Here is a 26,019-nt window from a genome sequence, read left to right on the forward strand (position 1 = left end):
TATATACCAATCACTTTCATATGTAACAAATTTATCATATTTAATTTCTTGATTTTTTATGTAGGATTGTTTCGGGTTTTGTGAAACTTTAATTTGATTTATACAGTCAAAAGTTGGTAAATAAATTGTTTGATACAAGTTAAATACATTTGTGTCAAAATTTGTTACGGGTCAAAATGAGAAATCTGAGTATTTTTTAAAGTTTGAGAATACAAATAGATTTATCGTCAGATTTGTTACGGGTTCAAAGTGTTGACTTTAAAATGTCAAACGGGTGAAAGTTAGAATTTTAAACATGATTCGGGTTTCAAATTTACTTTTATTGACATTTTTGGAAATAATCAAAAGATTCGGGATTTGACAAATTGACTATTTTTTCCATGTAATTTTATAATTTGTATAATCCCGTGTATTACACGGGCTCTAAATCTAGTTAACTAATAATTAATTTATGTAGAATTCTCCTATGTTTTTTTGTCAATCACGTACCCAATATACTTAAATAAACCCAAGAGATAATTTATTATATTAGTTACCTATATATAGAACTATATTTGCAATCAAAATAATAACAAAAATATGTATATGTGACAATACACTTGATGTATAACTAGCCAATATATAAAACTCAAAACAGTAAATGAAAACACCTAAACGTATTAGTACAAAACAACAAAAATACAAATAAAACTAAAGGTTTGTTAAAAACTAATGATGGCCTTTCCTTTACTTTATGGTTTGTACAAATTGCTTTTTAGCAGTGCTTTACTGTTTTTGTACAAACCACATTTTTTGCATTTTTTTACTATTTTATACGATACCAGAATAGCATCCATAAAAGACCCTAAACTCTCTTGTTTCCCATTTTTATCCTCAAAAACAAAGAACTCTTGTGACACTCTCACTTTTCAACGGAAGAAAATAAAAAAGAACATGTAGGTGTTGATATATAGGAGTAACTACCTATAGATCTTAAGTTTGGTTTTGTATTTTTATATTTATTATTGGCTACGGATACTTTCATGTTGATACGATTATGTTTATTGCATGCATGTGTTATCGTGTATAACTATTTCTGTCAATTTTGACGTATGTTATTATGATACTTATGATATATTTTGTTTTGATATTTTTGGCATTTGTTAGTTTTTGATACATTGCATCTACTATTATGTTTCTTATGATATCATCTTTGTTAATCTGACGTCTGATTATCTTTTCGTTCAAGCTTCTAATATGTTGTTTATATATTCACTAGGAAATTGTTCATGCGTGTGTTTATTTTCCTTTCATGCGCGCCAGGTTTACATAAATATAGGGACTGGCAATGAGGAAAAGTACGTTTTAGAGCTCTTAGAAAATCAAATTCAATTTAATGCAATGTTGAGTGTTGAACTCTTTATTATGGTTATGAATAGTTCTCTAGTTTACTATGTTTTGTAATAGTGACATATTATTGCATTAGCCGGGTTAGGTTGTTACAATATGTATGCATAGATCCATACATAACAATCAAAATTCACATACTTGTATGGTAGTTGTGAAACCTTACATTATACTGACATGGTTTCCGTTGTTCATTGTAGGTAACAAGAAAGTGGTTCGCTATGATAACGGTTTGGTTCCCCCAACTTTTTAAAACCAAGCCTCGTCGCTAGGTCTTGTTTCTTCGAGTATGAGGACACTTGCTTCGAAACTAAAATTGTAGCACCTCTCGGTGACGCCTGTAACGAAATGTTTTGAACAAATGCAGATGACCACTATAACTTCTGCCAAAATATGTCGTGATGATGGTTATGAAATGCTCTGAGAAGGAGTGGGTGCAGCAAATGACGACAAAGTTTCAGCCCTGCCTGTCACTTGTTGCAAAACCCAAACGCATCGCAATGTCAACGATGAAATGCTCTGAACAGGGGCAGGTGTAGCTGACGACGAAACTCCACCGTCGCCCGCCACTTGTTGCGAAAGTAATCTTAGTCCAAGGGCATCCCTGTGTCGATGACGAAACGACAACTTCATTTACGGACCACCAATTAATATTTACAGAACAAAAAAAAATGAAAAATATAAACCTACTTTTTTAATTGGTACAACTCTTGCAGCAAACCCCATTCCGTCTATGTGAATTACCACGATACCAGTATAAGAAATATCAATGATTGAAGATTAAGTAAGGTATCATACATGTAATATATAATACGCTCACGTTTTGTTTCTAGATTTGAATAGTCAAAAGACTCCAAAAGCTTAATATACGAAGGAAAAGATATATTCATTTATCCAAAACTTCATTGAAGACAAAGCCATTACTCTTTATGAAAGTTATTTAGAATAGGGGGTTGAATATATGCAATATAGTGAATTTGTAAGCTTCTGTAATCCGTTATAAGTGAAGTTTTCATCATGTAACACATAATAATGTGTTGGACGGCTTATTCGTCGCTATATTATATTAAGAATGTACACTATTTTTTTTCTACATGATTCATATAGAACACTTGCTACTTAAAAGCAAAAGAAATATAAATATGTTAAATCTAAAAGACTAGACTGATGACATCTATAAATGTAAAAACTTTAATTAAGTTGAACTCAAACGAGCTTGGGGCAAAGCTTCACCTATCCTCCAATTATATAAATATGTAGTATTTGCAAAAAAATTTTGTTTAACTGGCAACTTTTTTAATACCTAAATTTCACCTTTTACTTTGCACTTGTAAAGATTTTAACCCATAACCTCACATTTGTAAGCAATGACCTTATATCACTAAACCAATAAGTCATGAGTAGTATTCTTAATAGATACTTAATATAATAATGATTACATAATATAGGGGTGAGTTAACGTACAATAATGACTTATCATACATTAGGTACGCGACATTCCAGAGCGTTTGATTAAAAACGCGCGGTGGCAATTTCGTAAATAACCCAACAGTAGTTTGCGATCAAATTTCGTCGATTACAATCAACTCTGATCCAAATTCGGAACTTGTCGCTCAATCTAATCCAATTTCTAAATTCTAATCACAACTTACAGTATGAAATCTCAAAAGTCAAAACCCAAAATTAAAAAGAACGTCACTGAACATTAAAAATCTTCAAATTGATCAAAAATTGATGATTTAATCAATCGAATTGATGTGTAAGAGGCTTTAGAATCATCAATCGATTATGAAAATACAGATTAACACACTTAATTGAGCTCTGATTAGGGTTCATGTTTAAACGTTCTGCTCAAAGTTTAAACGTTCTGACCAAAATAAACACCAAAATGATAATTTAATCAATCGAATTGATGTGTAGAAGCATTTAGATTCATCAATCAATTATAGAATTGCAGAAATAGCGCACTCAATCGAGCTCTAATTAGGGTTCAAAATATTATGTTTAAATATTCTGAAACATAACTGAATACCTTTAGACGTTCTGACCAAAAAATAATATCTTTAAACGTTCTAATATATTCAACGAAGCACTGGGTGTTCAAAAAAAATGAACATATTTAAACATTCTAATACGTTCTAAGAAGTTCAGGTTGTTTAATAAAAAGTTTAGAAGTTCTAAGAAGTTCTGGGTGTTCAAAAAAGTTTAGAAGTTCTGATAAAAAAGTTTAGAAGTTCTAAGAAGTTCTGGATGTTCAGAACTTCTAAAACTACAAAAAAAAAGAAATTAAACACATGTAAACATGAAATTGAACACTGAAATCACTTCATATAATCTCATAATCATCAAACAATCATCAATCAACTGTTAATTTGATCATTGATTCGACCATATAAACAAACTATGGAACGTCTTCAACTGGGTTTCTTCAAAAACTCAAAATTGATTAATTGAAACTTCAAATTGATTATTAATTGGACCAATTTCAAAGTTTAATTGATCAATTAGTTCAACAATTTCAATTTCAATTTCAATTTCAATTGGGCAATTTAATCAACTGACATGTGTCGGAAGAAGATGGTGGCCGCGAAGGTGGATGGTGGACGGAATCGTTGAACGGCGATGGTGAAGGTGGACGGAATCGACGGGAGAAGAGGTTGAAGGAGGCCGGCTCGCGTAATTGTGATTTTAAGTTAGGATGGTTATTGAAGATGGACGCTCCAGACACTCGCGTACCTATTGTACGATAAACGATTTTCGTATTCCATCCTTTACCACATAATATATATATATATATATATATATATATATATACATATAGGGGAGGGTTCAATGGGAAACTTCAAAATTTAGTTTTAGCATAAACTGTTACGGAGCATTTGCTTATAAATACATATAAAAAACATCCCAATAAAACAATTAAATTTTCTAATAATATTTCTTTATTACCCTTTTTAGCTTATTTTTTTATAAAAAATAAAATTATGAAAACGGCTTCTACATGTGTTTATATGTAAAAACTCTAAAAGGATTATGTAAAAATGTGGTTTTTTGCATGTAAAAATGATTTTTTATTTTTATTTTTACATGTAAAAGATATTGTTTCACATATATATGTGTGTGTGTTCAAACTAAAAACATATAATATTTAAATAAAAATATAATATACTAAATATCATATAGAAAATAAAACATGTAAACGACAATAATACCCCTCATTTAGCATGTACAACTAATAGGGTTAGTGATTTGGATTTATATTGTGAGAAAATGAAACCATGCTTGACGGAAATGGCAAAAAAATCTTTTTAAGCATATATGACAAAAGTGAGTAAGCCATACAGTTTAGGCGGTTTATTCTCCAAACTATTAAAATGAAATAATTTTTTTTAATATATAACATGAAATGACTATAATGCCCCAGTCATAAGGACTCCCCTACCCCGATGTTTCATAAGTCATAGCTTTTCCTCTTGCGTTCTTCAAACAAGAGGATTTGGCACCTCCTCTCCTCCCATTTGCAACGCTATGGTTGTGTTCCATTGTTTTTTTAATGCAAACAAAGGGAATGAAAGAAGGTGTGTTCCCGGGTTTTATTTAAATAGAAAAAGAAAATACAGAGAAAGATAAAAGGAAACGAAGAGAGTAATTGGTTTCCTTTCAAATTGAAAGGGGAAGGAAAATGTTTTCCTTTCTTTCCTAAGTGAACTCGGGAACCATCGCGCCTCTTGCAAGGAGGCGATTTTGTTTTCGATCTCTCTTTCTATTTGATTCAAGCTATTGCTCGGTTAATTCTGCGTCCTCTTTCTGCTCAATTTCTTGTTTATCTTCCTTCCAATGCATTTCAAAAACATAATTCGGTGTACTTTAAACCCCAATCCATGGTGGCTTTTGCTAAACCTTCAACTCACTTTGTTTCTTTATTCAATAACAATGTTTTGCTGTATATATTGTTTATCTATCTAGAGGAATTTGCAAGTTGTATTGCATAGATTACAATATATTGTAGACTCCAAATGCATTAGCTGCAATATATTCAGAGTGTTTGAGAAGTCGCTGCAATATGTTAAGCGTTTAATCGATACAAGAATCCGGATATTGTCAGACAAGTTTGGGATTATCCTCAACTTCTTCATTTTAGTTATGATATTTTCGATATAAAAGGGGTGTTTCGGATTTCTTATTTTTATCTCCTTATGACTTATGAAAAAGTCATAAGTTACAACCTTGTGACTTATAAAACGTTTCCTCTCACGTATTATGCAAACCCAAACACCTTTTTAACTTTTTAATAAGTTATAAGTCATAAGGAGATAAAAATAAGAAATCCCAAACACCTCCAAAATATTTACTTAACTAACATCCAGACTAGTGAGTAGATGCTAGTTATGATTTTCCTTTTAAGCAAAAATTAAAATATAAAGGAGACAAAAATGAAAAGTGAGAGAATCATTTGTGACAAAAAAAACCCTGAAAAAGATAATAAAAAAGTATAACTCAAAATATAAATAAAAAACGAAAAAAATATAAAAAAAATAAAATGTTTCCCCGTTATTCCCGGTCCAAAAAAAGACGAAAAGACACAATGCCGAAAAAAGACACAATAGATCGCGAAATATAACAAAATGTCTAACAAAATACAACACAGTGAGGTAATATAACACGATATCAAGAAAAAAAACTACACAATGTCAAAGAATAAAAGACATAATCAATGACGAAAATAAACACAAAACACAATGATAAACAAAAAAACACACTATGATCTTTTTCACCAAAATTTTATTTTGTTTTTGTTTTTTAGAAGACAAAATGGCAAAATACGTCCTTTACGTTTGAACGTTTTTTCAATGGTCGTCATTTATCAAAAGAAATGGCAGAAAACGTATTTTATGTTTCAAATTCCGTTCACGTTACATCCTTTGACACTAACCCAGTTAAATTTTTTGGTTAAATATGGTCATGTGCTTTGCACATGAGGATAGTGTGGTCATTTTACCCTTTAAGGATTGTTTGTGTAATTAAGTAAAGCTTTGGACTTTTAAAAAAAGACTTTTATTATTGATTGCAGTCAAGATGACATGAACATCGTGATGAAGCCATCGAGAAAATGCTGAATGATATGTCTTTAATTAAGTAGGTTTATACAATTCATGCCGGGATGTGTTATTCATATATCATTTATAGGGTGTACATAAAAGATAAAATGTGTGTTAAAAGGGTGTATGAATATCAAAAAAGGGTGTGTGAATAACCATTGCATTCATGCCCTCACCACCAAAGTTGCAATGTTCCATTTTTCCAACAATAGATTTTGTGTTTTCTAGTGTGCTCTGATCTTGAACTTGGATAAACCTTGTTGTAAAGTAATGCTATAACGATTTGTATTATACGCAGTAAAGATTGTATGTAAAATCTTATGGTGGTGGTTCAACACTCCAACCAAATTATCAAACAAACCCAAAAAAATTTTGAAGTTTGAACAAAAACTATAAGTACATGTAACCACTTTTGATCATCACTAAACAGTAAAAAAAATGAATATATTTCTATATGACCAAACATAAATTCATCAAATAAGACTATAGTCCATATATAATGAAAACTGTATCCGAACCATGATACATGAAATGTAATTTCTACTCGGTTTGTACCACAATGGCTTCCTCTGTTACAACCCAGCCATCAGTTTCCACCTTCGAGGATGGTGCGCATGCCTTGAACCACAAAACAACATAAGGAAGATTTATATCATGATAACATGTAAATACGCATTTTGGCGTGTTCATAAAAATCTAAACCATTAAAAAAAACTGTTAAGAAACTTGTATGAACGAACATACCTTGGAACAAGTATAGACTATTATAGTCATCCAGTTCCAATTTTCTAAAGAACAGTTGCTAGTTGCTTCTTGTAGATAATACAGCAATGAAGGCATGAGTTGCATTTCATAGTGCCTCGATTCACCACACAGTGAGCATTTTCCGGGATCTCCCGCCTCTACACTCGCCAAAAGTGGCTTCCCGCCATATGAGTATCTGAAACATTGCTCTGGATATACATCCAACCTTTTCTTGAACTTAAGGTACGTCCGGTCAGCATTAAGAGCCCTGTCATATTCATAACTTTCTCCTTCCCATGCTTCCTCGGGTTCATTCTCATTACCATCACTTTGGTTTTCTTTGATATTAAGCGAGGAAATGCTTGCAGACACAGACGCAACACTTTTTGAATAATTCTCGTCCTGAGTGTATATATAAAAGCACGCCAACACTGCAACCAATATAAACATGCAGATTACTGCATTTAACCAGCAAATAAAACTGAAAATAATAATTAGAGACTGTACCTGCTGATTTGTCATCAACTGCTCTACTTCTTACGCTTATAGGTGAGCTTTTGTCGGTAGAATCTGGGCAAGTGTTCTGTTTTTTGGTTTTGGAAGCAGAAGCCAAAGTTGTAGCTTCAGTGAGTACGCGACCTAAATCATCTAAATTTATGTCATCATCTTCATCATCAAGGTCAAATGCCCATGGGTCATCCTGCAACTTGGTGGTTAATGGTGATGCAGAAGAGTCATGGCTTAAAGGCTCTGATTCTTTATCAGGGGAAGATCTTTGAAGACGAAGGGCACGCCATCTGCATATGAACAAGTGGCTGTTACTTATTGTGTGACAAATATAATTTACATACCAAAAACAAAAGAACATATAAGAATAACCTACCTCAACGCCTCACAAGCCGGTGCTAAACAAGCAAGTATATAAATTACACGCTCTTCGGCTGTTGACATCTTGCTGGAAATAGGGGCGTAAATCTAAAAATAAGGCAGATGAAATAGGTGTCATAATGATGAACAAAACACGGTTCTAATCAATTTTAACACCAGATTTGTAACATTAACCTGAGCCACGAGACAGAGGTTTTCTCCACATGAATCACACCTAAGAAGATCTGGTCTAACAGGGCAAGGAAAGTCCTGTAGAATGATTGATTTTCAATCAAGTGCAGTAACACAAATAGGACTGTAAATGAACCGAACCAAACGGGACCTTGTTCGTGTTCGTCTGTTAAGCTTTTTTCGGACAACCGCATTGGTCCATGAACACTTTACGGAACGAAACTTCATGTCCGTGCTTGTTCGTTAAGGAACTGAGCTTGTTCGTTCTTGTACATTCGTTAATTTTGTTAACGGACGCAAACAAACGTAGCCGGACACAAACGCACACGAACACAGACGAACATATATTTAATTGAGAATCATAATCATTAAATCGATACAAAATCACCCAAACATCCGGAAGTACACCACATAATATCCAAAAAATCTTAACATAGTAATTACTAATTATAACAAAAAAGTAATAGTAAGCAATAAATAAATAAAAATAGACAAACATAATTCGAATAAAGAAACATATATACGCAACCGAACGGACGTCAACGAACGAACCTAAACGAGCACACTAACAAACGTTCATGAACACAACTGAACAACCGCAGCATTTATTTATGTTCGTTCGTTAAGCTTACCGAACGAAATTCTTAGTTCACGTTTGTTCATTTACTAAACGTACAAACATAAACAAACTTCCTGGTTCGCGGGACATTCAGTTCGTTTACAGCCCTAATCACAAACATGCTATAATATTGAAAGTACTCACCGGAAGTCCACCGATTTTTGTAGTGTAATGATCAGCGGGTTCACAATTATCCTCAGCCCAAGGTCCTGGCATGCCTAGAATAACTACTTCACCCATCTTCACAATGCAATGCAATAAAACAAACAACAACAGATCACTTATTTACATAATCATGAAATTGATAGCATTAATTCATTATCAATGAAAACTGTTATATTAAATATATTTATAATTGATTAAGCATGAAACAGTTGGCCGTACACACATATCATAACCCTAAAATCGAAGCTGCATAAGGAATTAGTAAAGAGCTGGAATACCAGAAAAGAAAGAAGAGATGGAGGTGATAACGGTAACGGCAACGGCGGCGGCGGCAGTTGTGTTGTGTGTGGCGGCCTTTATTTTCCGGTGAATTTGAACCCTACACTATTGTACAAGTTTTATTTGCAGTCCACCCAAATTTAATTTAGTGAAACCGGGCCCCCTTTTGCCTTGTTTTTTTTTTAAACTGGACCCATTAAAAAAAACTTAATTCCTTTAAATTTTGTTTTACGATTTCAAACTGATGTTTTTGGGTTTTTATCGGAAAGAGCTATGGTTTGTTCTATTTGTTTGTTCTGATTAGGGAATGTCGGTATTCATTTCTAGCAGCAGTGCACGGTGATGGTAATAATGCAGCCATTTTCGTCGCTTTTAAGCTAGGGTTCCGACAACGATACACATTTTCCTACAAGCTCAACTTTAGGTTTAGTGGCTAGCAGCGGATTTAGAATTTTTATTCCTACAAAGACACTTTTTTATTTGCTCCAATTCAATAAAATTAGGCATACAAATTTTCATGTCAATCGGGAAATACTAGTAATATAATATTGATATTATGTTTTTTTAATCAAATTTATTTGTGTTATCGGGCATTGTATACATTAAAATGAAACGTGTATAGGAGATAAAACAATTATCTATAAAACACTACTTCCAATTAGGACGTAACTGTATGTTTTATTTGTAGGTAACGGACATTTTACACATCAAAACTGAAATCGACTCCCGATAGGAATTTCAAATGGAACAACATTGGAAGTGTTGATTGTAATTGCATCGACAGATTAGATTTAGGCTAATTACGAATACGTCACCGTGTAATTTTAAAATTGAAATTGACACTTAATAGGTTGCATATTAATGCGCGATAAACAAATATTTGTATTCGGATCAAACAATCCTGTTAGCTTAATTCACGTTATGATTTGCAAAGCTTCAAAATTAAATAAGGTGCACAACTTTTAATTTTGCAATACAGATGGTTTAACAAAATGGAGTTAATCGCCACTACCAATTCTAGTTAAGCAATTAAGAAGTTAATCACCACTGTCAACCCTTGTTGCTTAGACCCATTGCTAACTTTCTTTAAGAAATTGGCAATTGGGTACCTGTTAAAAACACGATAAGATCTGTTAATCAAAAAATTGCGGTATGTGATTTTTCTATTTTCTTAAATAACTGAAATTAGTATGCTAGACTCCCTCTTTATCCCTTATTGGTACACAAAACTTAAAAATGTCTTATAGTCATGGCATATAAAATAGTTAGACGAGTCGTATTCAAGTTTTATTTTTGTGTCACGCGCGTCGCCTCTTACCTGTTAAACATGTTAAGACACGAATTGCCAGCCCTACAGTGTTTCTTACATTCCCTGTAATCCTTCTTACACGCCTACATCTTCCCCTGAATTGTCAATATTAATAACAATAACCTCTCTTGTGACTGAAAAAAAAATCCAAACCCCGATTTTAAGAAAAATTTCATTATATTCCATTATTATTTTAACAATTTCTTTCTCTCTTCAAATTATACAATACCTTTCTCTCTTCAAAGTATACAATACATTTGAATGTTCATATTATAATAATAATATTTAACATTTTATTTATTTAATAATGACAGAACGTTAGACTTTCATAAATTTTACTTTTGAAAACATAGTTCATGATAGGATCCTTGTTGTTCGTATTGATTTCTCGTTGGTTTTCTAACATTTATAAATGTCAGATTTTTCAGAGAAGTTATTCTTATATCATATCGATAACACCCAATGTATTATTATTTATTTGTTTTTGTCTAATTTTATATTCAAAAAACCAATTATGATACCAACTACTCCGGTTAAAGATAATAAAGTAGCATTTTGTTACTGAGTTAGGGGTTAATGTTTATCTTTAACATCAGTGTAATTAATAATAATAATAATAATAATAACAACAACATTGTTAGATTTTTGCATATAAAAAAATGTTGCTTCTTTTTAATATCAACCCTATTAAAAAATAATAAAACTTGACAAGCAAGGTCGGGTAACCCAACACCGGAAAAGTACCCGACCCGGCAGAGACTGCCACTTTGTTCTATACTTCCAGAAGCTTAAAACATAAACCCTAATTAATATATACACATCAATGGATGGCAGTGAAAGTCGTATGTAAATGGCAGCAATCAGGCGAACCATCTTCTTCTCCGCTTTATCTAATTCTTCTACATTGAATTACACCACGCAACTGGTGAATAATAATAACAGGTTGATCTCGACAACCGTCCACCTGAATCAGTCATGGATGAATAAGATCAAAGGCGCCTTCACCGGATTCACTCTCCTCAGTAAGTATTGTATTGCCATATGTTAGCTAGTTAGTTAGTTCCGAATAATAATAATATTAGGGATGAGCATTTGGTACCGAGTACCCATACCGTATTTGATAAAACACTTTTTCAGAAATTTGGTATTACCGGTAGAGAGAAACATTTTAGAATGAGTACTGGTATCATAGCGATTCAGTGCCATATCAAAGCTTTTGGTACAGGGTACCTACTTTTTCAGAAATTCGGTACCTCTATTTTTGGTAGAGGTGCAAATAACATTTTGGAACCGGCACCAGGTACCCTATCGATAATGATAGCTTTGGTACGCTGTTCGTACGCACTTTTTTTCAGAAATTCGGTATACGGTACAGGAAGAGATGAGCTTTTCAGAACAAGTACCCTGTACCATACCGATAGCTTAGGTTCGGTGCCCACTTTTCCAGAAATTTGGTATTGGTATTTTCGGTACCAGTATCGATCTCATCCATGGTTCCAAATCTCCCAAATTTAGAGTCCATTTTGCAACATTTTCACAGAATTGACGGTTTTGTTAAGTATTTAAGCATTGTAATCACAGTTGAAAATAGTAATGGCGAATTGATCAAAAAACGAGATATGTCTAGAAATTATAGATAAGTATTTGATTAATTGATTGTATGTAGAGTTTGCCGACGAGTTGAAAAATGCACGGAGATTGGGTACCTTCAAACAATACATGGTTGGGCGAAGCAGTGAAGCTACATTCGCAGATGCATTTGAGAAGCAAGAGGCTATAATTAGGGTTCTTGGAGGTTTCGATAACACTGGAGAGGTTATCCCCTATTTGTTATGATACAATGTTTTGGTTTATTTATGTTTTGAATGCATAATATCATCTTCAATTATTATGACTGTCTGACTGATTTGAGTTTTAATATGCTAAACCTGTAGAATTTACAACTTAGTCAAAAGCAAGAAACAGCTAAGTTGTGCAAGTGCACATTAGCTGATGTTGATAATACTCTCGCAAAGTTCACTTGGGCTAAAGATGCTCAAAAGAAAATTGAAAAGTTGAAGGAAGAAGGAAAGCCGATGCCAAAGAGCTTAGCTGAGGTATTGTTTAGTTCCATTGACTATCATTTCGGTTTGACTGTCTTGTGTTTTATGTCGGTGAAACATAGTGTATATGGATAATGGATGTTTATTCTGTGTTAAAGATGATCATCATCAACTGGACATTTATGTTTGCAAATTGATGAACTTATTTTCTGATGTCTAAAATGTCAACTAGATGCTTTATGCTAACAAATTTGTGTGTTATGCATCTTAATTAAGGCTTGTTTTCTTTACTTTTTTATTTTTTAGTTTGTAGGTTAAAAAGTTAATGGGGACAACACCAATGGATATTGCTAACTCTAGCATGGCTAAGAGTGGGCAAATAAGCAGAAATGCACTCTGCCCTTGTGGATCTAAAAAGAGATATAAGCGGTGCGTTTTCATCAATTATCGTATTCGAATATAATATGTTAATTTGAATGATGGCTGTCGAGAAATGATGTCCAATAGCTAATACTTATCATTTTTTTTTTCGTTCTGAAGGTGCTGTGGTGCTTAAGGGAGCGCGTTTCAGAACAAGTTGCATAATTAATCGTTTGCTGGTGTATTTCAAAATTTTGGCATTTTTAATCTGTTAACAAGGTTTGAAAAATATAAGGTGATCAATAATAGCCTAGAAATGCAGCTCGGAAAATGAAGAGCGTGTAATTGTTCAAGTATTTTGCAGTGAATTTATTTCCAGGAGTAGTTTAGTTTCTGAAATAATCGTTCTGTGCAATGACGAAAGCGCTTGAAACTCTGGACATTATTTATTTTAGTTGGAACTGATAATGTTGAAAATAGATATTTTGAACCTTAAAATACATTTCTATACATGTACTCTGCTTCTGGATAAGTGATTATGTGCTGCAAAATACAGGTGCAAAAAGTGCAATATACATGTGTAAAGATAGGCTAGTTGGGTATTGGCTCAAAACATATTCAAGAAACACCTTTTAAATATTACAATATTTATTGGGTTGGGTTTACCTGAAATTTACATGACATTAGTTAACCTATTCATAAGTAAATGAATTGAAATTTACACTGAGGTTATATTATTTGACTAGTTCATAATTCATGCAACATTTGATTGGCCAAAAGCATGATGTATAAATACATATGCTTGTTTATTGAACCACCATTTCTCAACATCTTGTTAAAAACGTAGCCTTTTATTAGTTTATATGCCAATTATATTGCCAAAGTTTTGAAGTCTAGAGGCAATAAATTAAGTATGTGTGAAGTGAGGGTAGATTAGGCAAAAACACAAACAAGATGAGCCAATAACAACTTATGAAGCCCCAATTTGGAGAAGCTGCTCAAGTATCCTATGCTGATGCCCCTGCCTACTTTCAAGAACATAAAGATCTCACTAAAGCTATATAATGCCCATTTATGTGTTAGTAATTTGACTCTGTAGAACCAATAATTTGTTGAGAACTTAGAAGATTTAACCGTTGTACTAATTGTTATATAAATTAACCAGAATCCTTTTGAATTTCACTATATTTAAGATTTATTTTAAAAACATAAGGTATTGATATCATTTTGTTTAAAGCATAAACACTAAATGCACATATACACAAAAAAGTAATTAGGAGATAAACTGGTAAAAAAGAAATGAGGAATGTGGTATATTTTTTTATTTATTTATTAATTACTCATAACACAAACCGAACTACATCTGGATAATGGGTAAGCGAGCAACAAGCTGCGCCGCTATCCCCTTTTGAATCGCAAAGTCTATTCTACTAAATATAAATCCTTGGTTTCTCAGGCTCTGCGAGTCACTGTGGACCACCTTCTGCACCCGCTCCAAGAAGCGAACCGCCTCGGGAGCTAGTGATCCAAAAGTGTCGAAGACAAAAAAAAAATTAACCTTTTTCCCCCAGTTTTACTTTCTTCATTGCAGCACTATGAACATGTGCTTAACATTGGTTTCGAAACGAACGTGGTCCATGTGCTAAATATATGGGTAAAATAGCCATTTTAAGAAATTAATAAAAAAATGTTTTAATTAAATGACCAAATGTGTAACGGTTGAGCAAATAGTTATGATAATATGCTTAGTTTTATAAAAGAAAAAATAAAGAATTTTGAACGTATTAGCATGACCATCTCTGTAATTTACTTGAAAAGCAAATTTTACTTACATGGCATGTCTTGTTAGAGAGAACATAAATAATCTCATTTAATTATAAAACTAATGCGCTTGTAATCACGCTCTTGAAGATGTCCGTATAAAGTATTTAGGGACTTAGACTGATCGTCGAATAACTAGATGAACTCCTGATAAAAAAAAGTGAATTGACAAAAATGACCTCACATACAAACCACATGAGGCTGATTTAACAGAAAAATTTAACATCGTTGAGCTTAGTGACAAAAGTGACAAGATTTAGCAAACTCATAATTAGAATGACAAAGAAAATTGGTGTAGGGACTGAACAAACTCAAGGATATTAAAAAATAAATTAATAAATAAAAACATTTAACCCAACTTTATAAATAAGTTACAAGTCACAAACAATATTCTTGATAACACTATATTTGATGATATAATCATATGCATAGAACTTCATAGCTAACAAACAAGTGCTTTTATGAAATAAGGAATTGCATAATATTAGGGGAGAATTAGCATAAGTTGAAAGTAGCCCGTGCTACTTTGTAAGTTTTCTTCTAGATCCGTCACTAATCATACATTAAGAATAAGCTAAAGCCGAGAATGAAAATGTTTGAAGATAACAAACAATTACTTTTATGGCATTAAGAATTAGGTAACCTCAATAAAAAGCCAATCCATGAATGTAAAACGTGTATGTTAAAAGACTCATAAGGCTGCTTTCTATCATAAATGATAAAATAAAGCACGAAAAGGAAAAAGGAAGAGGGTTGCTTCATTGTTTGTTTTCATTAGATTTTTTTTTAATACTAGTTTGGTTATTTTGTTAATGGTGATGGCCGATGGGTGCCATGTTATTGTTGGTACATCTGGTGATGGTGGTAATGATGATGATTGGATCTTTGATAATTAAGAAAGTTTATTTTCAAGATGTATACTTTGAAGAAAAGAACAAAAAGTTTTTGTTTTAGATATGTAATCGTACATCGTCTGATTGATATCTAAAGTTTTCAAAACAGTTATGCACACTTGTAGTAATAATGGTCGACAAATTATACAATGACAACTAGAGTAAACTATAAAAGATTGATATTCTTTTTTCTTTTTGAACGACCAATAAAATTTGATATTCATATTTGGTCATTAAAATATAGATAAAAAAATGACGGGATGGGGCCACAACAGTCTCATTGGTCAAAATGGCGATATGTGTTCATGCCACGTCAAATTTTATAACAAAGTAATTTTTATGCTAATTTCCCCTCTTTTTTATTATTTTTTTAAAACTATGATTAGGGCTTCAAACCGAACTAAATAGAACCATCCATGAAAACCCAACATCATGTAACATAAAAAGTTAAAACATATTGGAGTCTTTATTTACTGTAACCTTAAACATGATTTTTAGATAAGATATGATTTAAGATAATGACTATATAAAAGGTAAAAGTAACCCGCAATCGAAAGAAACCAATAGATAAGCTTGCTCACGTTGTAAAATATCTTGTCTCTCGTATCATGTACATGTGTGTTCGTACTTTTATAATTCTATCCCCTTCGTCATGCATTATCGCATATTGACCCTTCAACTTTTAGTTACGTTTACATCTCATGAACTTCAATCTAATATGATAAAGTCGTTATCAAGTGTTTGTAATATTTTCATTTGCATGGAGAGTTGTCTTCGAGAATCCTTGAAATATGAGAGTACAAGGTGGGTATATAATTTTTTTACATGCATCTAAAAAAACTTACACTATATGAACATAATATATATAAATACTTTTTTTCTTTACATTATATCAACGTTTGGAACGACAACCTTGCGTTTTACTACCGCATGGGTTATACTGACCTGCCCTGATACAACATGTTGGGTAAAATACTAGTTTTCTCTATGAAACATGTTACATGTCTCTTTGTGTTATGTAAAAAAAGTTGTATTGGAGCCAGGTAGTCAGCATTTAATTCAAACTACAAATAACATTTTCCGTCATTCCCATCCACTCACCATTTCTTATTCCTTCCCTAGGAAGGAACAACGACCTAATTATGCTTAATACTACCCAAAATGCAAATTATGTTATTCTTTTCTTTTGAAAGACACTGCAACGCATAAGTGTTTAAAAGATATGGAGTTTGAAAGACAATCATGTCAAAGCGTCAAACTTAACCATGGAACACGTTAATCGCCACTCAACACGGTTTTTTTACATTTATAGTGATCATTATTACATGGTCCATAACAAAAGCGAACACATCATATTTATTTCTTTAACGAACGAAGACCTATTTTATATTAAATTAAATAAATATCTAAAAATCAAATTTTTTTTCTTTCAACAAACAAAACACAGTAATCAAAAACAATCTTTAATAAGGTTGTAGTCTACTAATACTGCCAGGACAAGACCGAAACCAAAAGCGAAAAGGCACAAAAAACACTACATATAAAAAAGATCGAACTTTATGTCCTAAACAATTATGTTTACTGTACATGCAAGTCCAAGTGACATGCATAAATAATGATCAAAATTAAATACAAAACCTCAAAAACTCATATATTCTATCCTTAGGACAGAAGAAAACTACACAAAACAGGCATAGCAAGAGACCATGTCTCTAGTAACCTAAAGAATAGAATAATAATGAACACACAACAAAGAATAACAATACAACTAAAACAAAAACATTTCACCTCTGAGATTGGATCATTTCTATTTCTGCGTTTCTTGACTCGACTAAATTCTCAAATTTCTCCGCCTCCACCGCGATTTGAATGTCACTCGGTCTATAGTGTTGAACCAACGTTTTTAAAACAAAGCGTGGGATCAAAGAAGCTATAATGATCACGATTAAACAAACCCAGAATAATCCATCGCCTGCAAGATGAAAGATTGCCCTGCAAACACAACAAAAACGGTTAGTTTTAGGTTACTGAGTTAGAGGTGTTTGGATATGCATTTAAAAAAACGATTAGTTTTTAAAAATGACCATTTGCACTTACAACTAAAGAACAAAATGTGTAATTATTACAATTCTTTTATTTTATTTTATTTTGTTTTCTTTTCTTAGTTTCTTACCTTTTCTTTTAATCTTTTAATCACTTCTACTTTATATAGTTTTTTAATAATTATATTTATACTTACACAATTAGTCGAACACTAAAGAAACTTGGTTACTATTAGGTAAAGCATTCCTGTCTTTTCACCATCCCTTATTTTTTACTTGGCATGATCGGATAACTAACCAAAGGTATTTTTGATTTTCCAAAAACAATCTTATTTTTTTTACTGATTTGATATAAACAAAACCACATACGCAACAATCAAACAATCTTTAAGGATTAAGAGACTATACATACCAGTAACCAGGCAAGATGGGGATAACATCAATGATGATAACACAGATAATGGTTGCAACAATTGAACCCCAAATTGACGCATGAATGATCCAGGTCCATGTGTTTACATCCATGGCTAAGTGAAGGTTAACCAGAAACACAACCGCGAGTGTCCAAAGATCACCAATGCTTGAACCATCAATGTCAGTTTTCCAGTACGCTATTAAGGGAACAAAGAAAGCCACAACACTTTGCCACAGAGTGTCTGCTATTGTGAGCCAAAATAACATCCCATTGTAGCTTTCCTCTTTCTGTCCAGACCCATATAGCTGAGGATACCTTAACAGAGATGTTCTAGAAAGATCTGTATCGAGAATTCCAACAACAATTGTGGGTACTGATGTGTAGATTACAGAGTATAATACACTGTTCCATTCGTTAATAGCTGTTGATAGAGTGAAGGCGGTATACAGTGCATACCTGGATAGAATATCAGAAACATGTAAAGATTAGAAAAGGATGACTTTATTTATATGGGTCAACACGACCTGACTCGTTTTCAGCAGAACCTGTTACGACCCATTATTCAGCTGATCCCACTTAAAGATGGCAATTTCGGCCAATTTACTTAGCATAGGGGTCGATAATAGTTGTATTTGATTTAAACGGTTAAACTATAAAGATTATATAAGGATGACTTTTTATATAGCCGAATTTGGAAAAAGTTGTTATGGATCAACAAGACCTGACCCGTTTTGAGCAGAACCTGTTTCAGCCCATTACAAAGCCCACTTAAAGGAGACAGTTACCATCTATCTACTTAGGAATGGGTCTATATAGGTTGTGTTTAATTTTAAACGGGTCAAAACGGGTAATTTAAAAATATTTTTAACCAAAAGGAGAATGGATAAATTGTTGAAAGTTGCTACAGTCTATTGTTAATAAATGCAAACTCCTAAAAGTTCAGACTTACGTTATAATTGTAATAATAATGTTTTCTAACTACAATAACTGATTTTTCATTTAATAAAGAAAAATAAGAAATGAGCAGCCCGCTTTGACCCAACCTGTACTTAAAAGACCACAATTTATCTACAGCTGATATTTCATCATAAAAAAGCAAAGGAACGAGAAGCAAAAAAGATAAATCTGTCATTTTTACCAGAATAAAACAAGGACGAACACTGCATTCCTATAAAAATTGTAGAGTATCATGTAGCCCATTCTTTGGTAATTCCAATGTCCATGAACCAACAAAAGAGGAACCAGAAACCGAAACTGGGCCATAGCAAAATCAGAAGCCATGACAGCTTGGCGACCCTCTTGGCCACTGATGCCGATTCCAACATCAGCCTTCTGGATCATTGAAACATCATTAGCACCTGAAACACAAAACTTTTTCAATAAAAATTGCAACTTTATGAAAAAATTAGTCTAAATTTACCACATTCTTATAAAGTGTATTAAGACCTAGTTATAAACCTACCATCGCCTATTGCAAGAGTTAAGTCATTTGTTCTGTTCTTTATCAGCATGACGATTCCAGCTTTTTGCAGTGGCGCCACTCGACAACATAGTACCACAGCACATTTACTGGCTAACTCGAATAACTGAAAATAAAAATACTTAAAAATTTAAACATATACAAAAAAGATACATAATTCTGAGCCATTTACTTATGAATGGTTTAATTCAGTTATGTGTTATCTTAGACAGGTCAAATGAATAACTTTAAGAAGATTAGTTAAACGTGAAACACGTTGAAAGTCACTCATATGCACTTTTAAAGCATAAAATCTCCCTACCTCATTTATTAAAAAAGTTGAAATCTTAATATCTTATTAAAATGATACAACTTTTATAGCTTTAAGGAGAAGTGTCAACCCTTTACCCTTTTATTAAAAAGAAATTAACTTATGAAAATAATTATTTATCATATTTGATACACTAAATGATTATAAATTTAATTTTTCGGAGAATAGGGTTTCGGGTAAAATTACCCGTGTGAAAAAAAAATATACAATTTTATTGAAATAATATAGTTTTTGTATCATATTTTACACACTGAGCGGTTACTAAAATTCTTTTTCTGGAGACACAGTGTGTCGGGTCAGAATTAACCTTTCTGACTCGTAACAGTTTCACCTGTTAGTCGACCCGCCCGACCCGTAATCAAACTCAAACCAGAGTAAACTTGAGGTTTCAAAATTACTCACCTGCTTTTCAAGTTCAGAATCAAGAATATATACAAGACTCGTCCCATCAATGATCAAGGCAAGCAACCTTGCATTTTCTCCAGAAGTCAAAGCTTTTCGAGACAAAATCAATGCATCTTCCAAACTCCTTCTACACGATTCTGTAGAATTATTGTTAATTATAATCTGAGTCATCTTGCTGGTCAACAGCTTTGAAGAATACCCAATTGAAATTGCAGTTTCTTGCTTATCACCAGTCAAAACCCAAACTTTAATATTCGCCATTCTTAAAGATTCAATTGCTTCTGGTACACCTTGCTGCAGTTTATCTTCAATCCCAGAAGCTCCCAATATGCGAAGATCGGTCTCTAAGTTTATGGCAACTTTTCTAAGTAAACGGGCCCGGCCCATTAAGGCATTGGTTGCAGCTTCATAAGAAGCCCGCCATTGCTCAAATTCATGAGGAGTTAAATCCCTCATTCCAATTACAAGTGTCCTTAAACCAACAGAAGAGAATGTATGTAGATGGCCTTCGGTTGCGGTTACCACTTCTGTGTTTCTTGATTTGTCTATAACATTAAACATGGTTGTGTCGGCTCCTTTAACAAACACTTTTACCGTGCTGTCGGGACATCCTAAGATAACAGACATCCGTTTTCGGTCACTGTCGAATTCGTGCATTCCAAGAACATTAAACCTGTGTTGTCATGTTCCAAGTATGCCAATTAGATTAAAAGTAGATAGGATGATGACAAGATTTATTTAAGGATACTATTATTCAACATTTTATTGGTGTTGTTTTGAACATTTGATAAAATAGGTTACTAAATCTTTTTGCAAACCATAATAGATTGTACAGCGTCAAACTTTCTTCCACAACTACATCCTTATTAGTTTTGGAAGTGAGTTTTTATACTTAAATTGTGATACCGAATAATCAAAGTCACATAATCAGTTGTAACAGATTCAGCTGTAAAAGATACCTTTGTCTATCTCCAAGAATATCAATAACAATGTGGCCAGATGTTCTTTCAATAAGCATAAAACCATATGCAGCAGCGGCATAAACAAGTGCCTGTTCATCTGGAGATTCGCCTTGATAATCTATCAATTTTTCACCAGGATTTGATGTATCCACCAAAATTGGTACAATTGTGTTGCAAGAAGCCAAAGCAAGAAAGAAATCATATATCTTTTTGCTAATTATTGTGTCATCTCCAGTTCTTAATAACCGAACCAGCTCCATGTCCACTTGTACCTTCATTTTCGGCCTCAAAATCAACCCGTCCACTGCAAAAAGAACATATATATCATCAAGATTAACCAGTTTTCACTATAAACAACTAACTGTTAACAAACTGTTTAAAAGTAAAGAAGTTAAAGAACACACACCTTTAGCATAATATCCACCTTGTTCTCCATAAAACTCTGTCTTGTCCCCATTGTAATTAACACCAGAAATGCTTGCATATTGAAACTCCATCTTGTTTTCAGTTAAAGTACCCGTTTTATCAGAGAAAACATACTTTATCTGCCCTAAATCCTCATTCACATTCAAGGCCCGACACTGCAACCTTGACTCGGTTGACTCATCATACATATTATCATCCCTGATCATGAAGTAAGCTTGACCAAGTCGCACGAGCTCCATTGATATATACAAAGCAATCGGTATCATGATCTGGAACACAATAACCGACATGAGAAACGTGAACAAAATCTCAAATCCCCACCCGTAATACTTGTAATTATCAACATCTTCACCCGAGTAATCTTTCCTTCTATAAAACGGCATAATATCAAGCTCATCTCTATGTCGCCTTAACCAAATACCCGCAAGAAGTGACACAATAGAACATAATCCCACTAGAAAAAAAGATAAAAAAATTATCTCTTTATTCATTCGGGCCTCAAGATGACTCCTTTTCGACTGCGCACCAGAGTTATTAAGCATAACTTTGGTTTCCATACCGGTATACACCACAACTCCAATTGCCCAGCTCGTGTTCTTGAGCACACAGCCACGAAGAACAATGTTTGACGGCCCGAGCGACACCTGCTTCTGATTAACATCCATTGTCCCCAAAAACCCGTATATGTTTCGGTTGGGCTTTTCACACTTAATAGTCCCACTAATCGTTTCAATCTCTTGCATTCCCAACGTCTCCTGTTTCGCATACCGTGTTTTAAGATTCGATTCACCGTCTAAATTAATCGTCTGAATGTAAGCAACACCCGTCGGATCACTAGTCGAAAGAAGAACAATATCACAAGGAATCGTTTCATCTGCAGATAACTTAATGATCTCGCCTACTTGAATATCCTTCCATTTCTTTAACTCAAATGTATTGTTCACCAACACAGACGACAACCGATTGTTTTCAATTCTATCCGACCGGTGTCGCCTCCAGTCTTCATACCCGTCTTTAACCGCAGTAACCAACAGCACCAAAGACAAGGGTAATATCGAAGCGAATCTCCCAAAGACTGCAAGCTGTGGGAGCTGATTCAAAATAGCTATTATCAAAAAATACACATAAGCAACCCTATGAAACTGCTCGAATAGGTTCCGAGGCAAGAAAGTTAAAACCGAATACTTATTCGTTCTAACCGAATTACCCGAAAACTCAAACGACTCGTTCGACTTCAGCGGGTGGTTAATATAAACCAACCGTGCATCCTCATCTCTGATCTCTCTTCTGGACATGGACATAGACATACTACTGGTGGACCCTCCTTTTCTCGATCCATACCGAGCCTTTGATCCAAGTTCAATAACCTCAACTTCCTTGATTGAGCCTGCACGCCAAGTGTTCGACGAAATGCTCGAGTCGTCTTTCGGCTTGTGCGGGTGGAGATCAACGCTCCTGGACTCATCTGAATCCATTTGTGTTGCAGTAGAACAACTATATACACAAATCGAAGATTACTACAATACAACAGGGGTTTTAGAGATCAAAATGTAAGATTTAGATAGGAAGTTAAATGAAATGAATGTATGATATGATGGGATTGAGAGTGGTTTTGTAAAGTCAAATATGGGATATTAGAGAGGAGACGGCTATGAGATTGGAATTGAAATGTATGTGAGTAATAATAATAATAATTGAGGTGTAGTTGTAGTAGGTGTTCTGGAAGGGAGGAAGAAGTCATGTTAAGGCCACGAGGGAGAATTGGTTTATTCAAACAGAGGGTTAAGGTGAATGGGAAGACAACACATGAGTCACAGGTCGCCAAACTTGACTTTGAACTGGCTCATGGAAATGGAATCTTCTGTTGACTGGCCTCCTACTTTTCCTTGCCTTCGGGAAACACCGTCTCTAGACCAATGTTTACGTTTACAGAAAGTTTGGGGAAACTGGTTTCCTTCTACTGTCTTCGAGAATTTTAATATTTTTGAAGGCTCTGACAATTAATCAAATGTATAAGCTAATTTTTTAAATGATACAAAATACAATGATAGCGAACTACTTAGAGCATTCCCGTCATTTCCAATGTGGTGTAACGGTAAGGAGTTTGGGTTACTTAAAAGAGACCCAAGTTCAATTCTCACTTAAAACAATTTGAGGGACATGGGTGGTTCAATGAAGGAATATTGAGATCTTTGTAATCTTTAGTTCAATTCTGAAAGCATCCGGGTTTTACCACCAGTGGGCTTTCGGACGCGTGGATTTTCCCCATAACTGGAGATAAATTGGAGGCGCTTAAAGGCTCCGTATGACTGGGTTGGGCCAGCTAGCGGTGACCTTTAACCATTGGGTCACCACGTACGTAGTACATAGGCATACTATGTTTGTTGGTCCTTCAAAAAAAAACTAAGAGCATTCTCATCCAACCCCTTATTTTATGTAATGAGTGTTTTTATAATTTAGAGAGTGATTTAGGGTATTGTGGGTTAAGAGTTTTTTTATTTTAGTATACGCAATGATTTTTTAGTATATTTGAAAAGTTATTGTCCATCCCTTATAACTTTGATGGGCTATTTTGAGAATATGTTGAAATTTATGGCTACTTTTCGGTTTCTCTCTTTTAAAAAGGGCCATTTTGGGAATTTTCTCTAATATTATTAATTGCATGTGATATCATGAATAAGTTTTGTTTGTGTAGGTTAATTTTATGATCTGCGTATGTAAATACAGATGGGTAGGCTATAACATGAAGTAAATTTGTATATATAGGTTAATATTGTGATTTGTGTAGGGTACCATGAACTAGTTATGTGCATGTATATTAATATTGTGATCTGTGTAGGTGATAATAAAACTAATTTTTTTTATGTGTATTTTAATGTTATGATTTGTGTAAGTATTTGTTTTTATGATGATTATTGATTAATGTAATTTTTTTGTAGTATGATTATGGTGGTTTTGTTTTATGTATTTTTTTAAGATTAAATCAAATTAAAAAATAAAAATTAAATTATAGTCATTTTGTAACTTAACATTAATTATTATTAATTACAAAAAGAAACTCCTAAACTTTTTATTAATATACTTCAACAACTAAATAATCCAAAATTAAATAGAAAACTTACCATAAGAACATTTATGAAATAAACCAAATCATATATATATATATATATATATATATGGGTGGGTTAACGTACAATAAGGGCTTATCGTACATTAGGTACGCGACATTCCAGCGCGTTTGATTAAAAAATGCGCGATGGCAATTTCGTAAATAACCCAACAGTAGTTCGCGATCAAAATTCGTCGATTACAAATCAACTCTGATCCAAATTCGGAACTTGTCGCTCAATCTAATCTAATATCTAAACTCTAATCACAACTTACAGTATGAAATCTCAAAAGTCAAAACCCAAAATTGAAAAGAATGTCACTGAACATTAAAAATCTTCAAATTGATCAAAAATTGATGATTTAATCAATCGAATTGATGTGTAAGTGGCTTTAGAATCATCAATCAATTATGAAAATACATATTAACACACTTAATTGAGCTATGATTAGGGTTCATGTTTAAACGTTCTGCTCAAATTTAAAACGTTCTGACCAAAATAAACACCAAAATTGATGATTTAATCAATCGAATTGATGTGTAAGAGGCTTTAGAATCATCAATCGATTATGGATTTGCAGAAATAACGCACTCAATCGAGCTCTGATTAGGGTTCAATATATTATGTTTAAACGTTCTGAAACAAAACTGAAGACCTTTAAACGTTCTGACCAAAAAAGAGCATATTTAAACGTTCTAAAACGTTCAATGAAGTTCTGGGTGTTCAAAAAACAATGAACATCTTATAAACTTTCTAATACGTTCTAAGAAGTTCAGGTTGTTAAAAAAAGTTTATAAGTTCTGATAAAGTTTAGAAGTTCTAAAAAGTTCTGGGTGTTAAAAAAATTTAGAAGTTCTGATAAAGTTTAGAAGTTCTAAGAAGTTCTGGGTGTTCAGAACTTCTAAAACTAACAGAAAAAAAATTAAACACCTGTAAACATGAAATTCAACACTGAAATCACTTCATATAATCTCATAATCATCAAATAATCGTCAATCGACCGTTAATTTGATCATTGATTCGATCATATGAACAAAATATGGAACGTCTACAACTGGGTTTCTGCAAATGGCGCTTAAAACTTTAAACGTTT

General features: G+C 33.2%; 3 protein-coding genes across 3 annotated transcripts; 1 reads left to right on the forward strand and 2 right to left on the reverse strand.

Annotated features, from left to right (window-relative positions):
- Positions 1-6,898: 6,898 nt before the first annotated feature.
- Positions 6,899-9,150, reverse strand: LOC143537524 (uncharacterized). The gene is made up of 6 exons (XM_077031273.1): positions 9,052-9,150; positions 8,292-8,366; positions 8,113-8,204; positions 7,737-8,026; positions 7,230-7,660; positions 6,899-7,103 (listed from the first exon to the last, which is right to left on the reverse strand). The coding sequence occupies exons 1-6, from the start codon at positions 9,145-9,147 to the stop codon at positions 7,026-7,028; spliced, it is 1,062 nt and encodes a 353-aa protein (XP_076887388.1). The 5' UTR covers positions 9,148-9,150; the 3' UTR covers positions 6,899-7,025.
- A 2,360-nt stretch (positions 9,151-11,510) lies between these two features.
- On the forward strand, positions 11,511-13,868 carry LOC143537568 (uncharacterized). Its single transcript, XM_077031314.1, has 5 exons — positions 11,511-11,682; positions 12,327-12,475; positions 12,595-12,756; positions 13,016-13,131; positions 13,243-13,868. The coding sequence occupies exons 1-5, from the start codon at positions 11,511-11,513 to the stop codon at positions 13,256-13,258; spliced, it is 615 nt and encodes a 204-aa protein (XP_076887429.1). The 3' UTR covers positions 13,259-13,868.
- Positions 13,869-17,328: 3,460 nt separating this feature from the next.
- LOC143537547 (phospholipid-transporting ATPase 1-like) lies at positions 17,329-23,375 on the reverse strand. Its single transcript, XM_077031290.1, has 7 exons — positions 21,797-23,375; positions 21,388-21,694; positions 20,426-21,101; positions 19,696-19,819; positions 19,372-19,591; positions 18,231-18,689; positions 17,329-17,768 (listed from the first exon to the last, which is right to left on the reverse strand). The coding sequence occupies exons 1-7, from the start codon at positions 23,289-23,291 to the stop codon at positions 17,561-17,563; spliced, it is 3,489 nt and encodes a 1,162-aa protein (XP_076887405.1). The 5' UTR covers positions 23,292-23,375; the 3' UTR covers positions 17,329-17,560.
- Between the last annotated feature and the right edge of the window lie 2,644 nt (positions 23,376-26,019).

This window comes from Bidens hawaiensis, unplaced genomic scaffold (assembly GCF_021521415.1).
Source record: "Bidens hawaiensis isolate Kalapana, Puna unplaced genomic scaffold, B.hawaiensis_p1.1 tig00011228_1, whole genome shotgun sequence".
NCBI lineage: Eukaryota > Viridiplantae > Streptophyta > Magnoliopsida > Asterales > Asteraceae > Bidens > Bidens hawaiensis.

What these genes read in the sequence shown, in the direction of transcription:
- LOC143537524 (XM_077031273.1), bottom strand. Translation starts at nt 9,147, where the DNA reads ATGGGTGAAGTAGTTATTCTAGGCATGCCAGGACCTTGGGCTGAGGAT. An exon ending in ACCTCTGTCTCGTGGCTCAG is followed by an intron (nt 8,205 to 8,291) that starts GTTAATGTTACA and finishes CCTTATTTTTAG; the next exon opens with ATTTACGCCCCTATTTCCAG. An exon ending in CCGGCTTGTGAGGCGTTGAG is followed by an intron (nt 8,027 to 8,112) that starts GTAGGTTATTCT and finishes GTTCATATGCAG; the next exon opens with ATGGCGTGCCCTTCGTCTTC.
- LOC143537547 (XM_077031290.1), bottom strand. Translation starts at nt 23,291, where the DNA reads ATGGATTCAGATGAGTCCAGGAGCGTTGATCTCCACCCGCACAAGCCG. An exon ending in AGGTGGATATTATGCTAAAG is followed by an intron (nt 21,695 to 21,796) that starts GTGTGTGTTCTT and finishes TTCTTTTTGCAG; the next exon opens with TGGACGGGTTGATTTTGAGG. An exon ending in ATTCTTGGAGATAGACAAAG is followed by an intron (nt 21,102 to 21,387) that starts GTATCTTTTACA and finishes ATGACAACACAG; the next exon opens with GTTTAATGTTCTTGGAATGC.
- LOC143537568 (XM_077031314.1), top strand. Translation starts at nt 11,511, where the DNA reads ATGGCAGCAATCAGGCGAACCATCTTCTTCTCCGCTTTATCTAATTCT. An exon ending in GTTTCGATAACACTGGAGAG is followed by an intron (nt 12,476 to 12,594) that starts GTTATCCCCTAT and finishes CTAAACCTGTAG; the next exon opens with AATTTACAACTTAGTCAAAA. An exon ending in TGCCAAAGAGCTTAGCTGAG is followed by an intron (nt 12,757 to 13,015) that starts GTATTGTTTAGT and finishes TTTAGTTTGTAG; the next exon opens with GTTAAAAAGTTAATGGGGAC.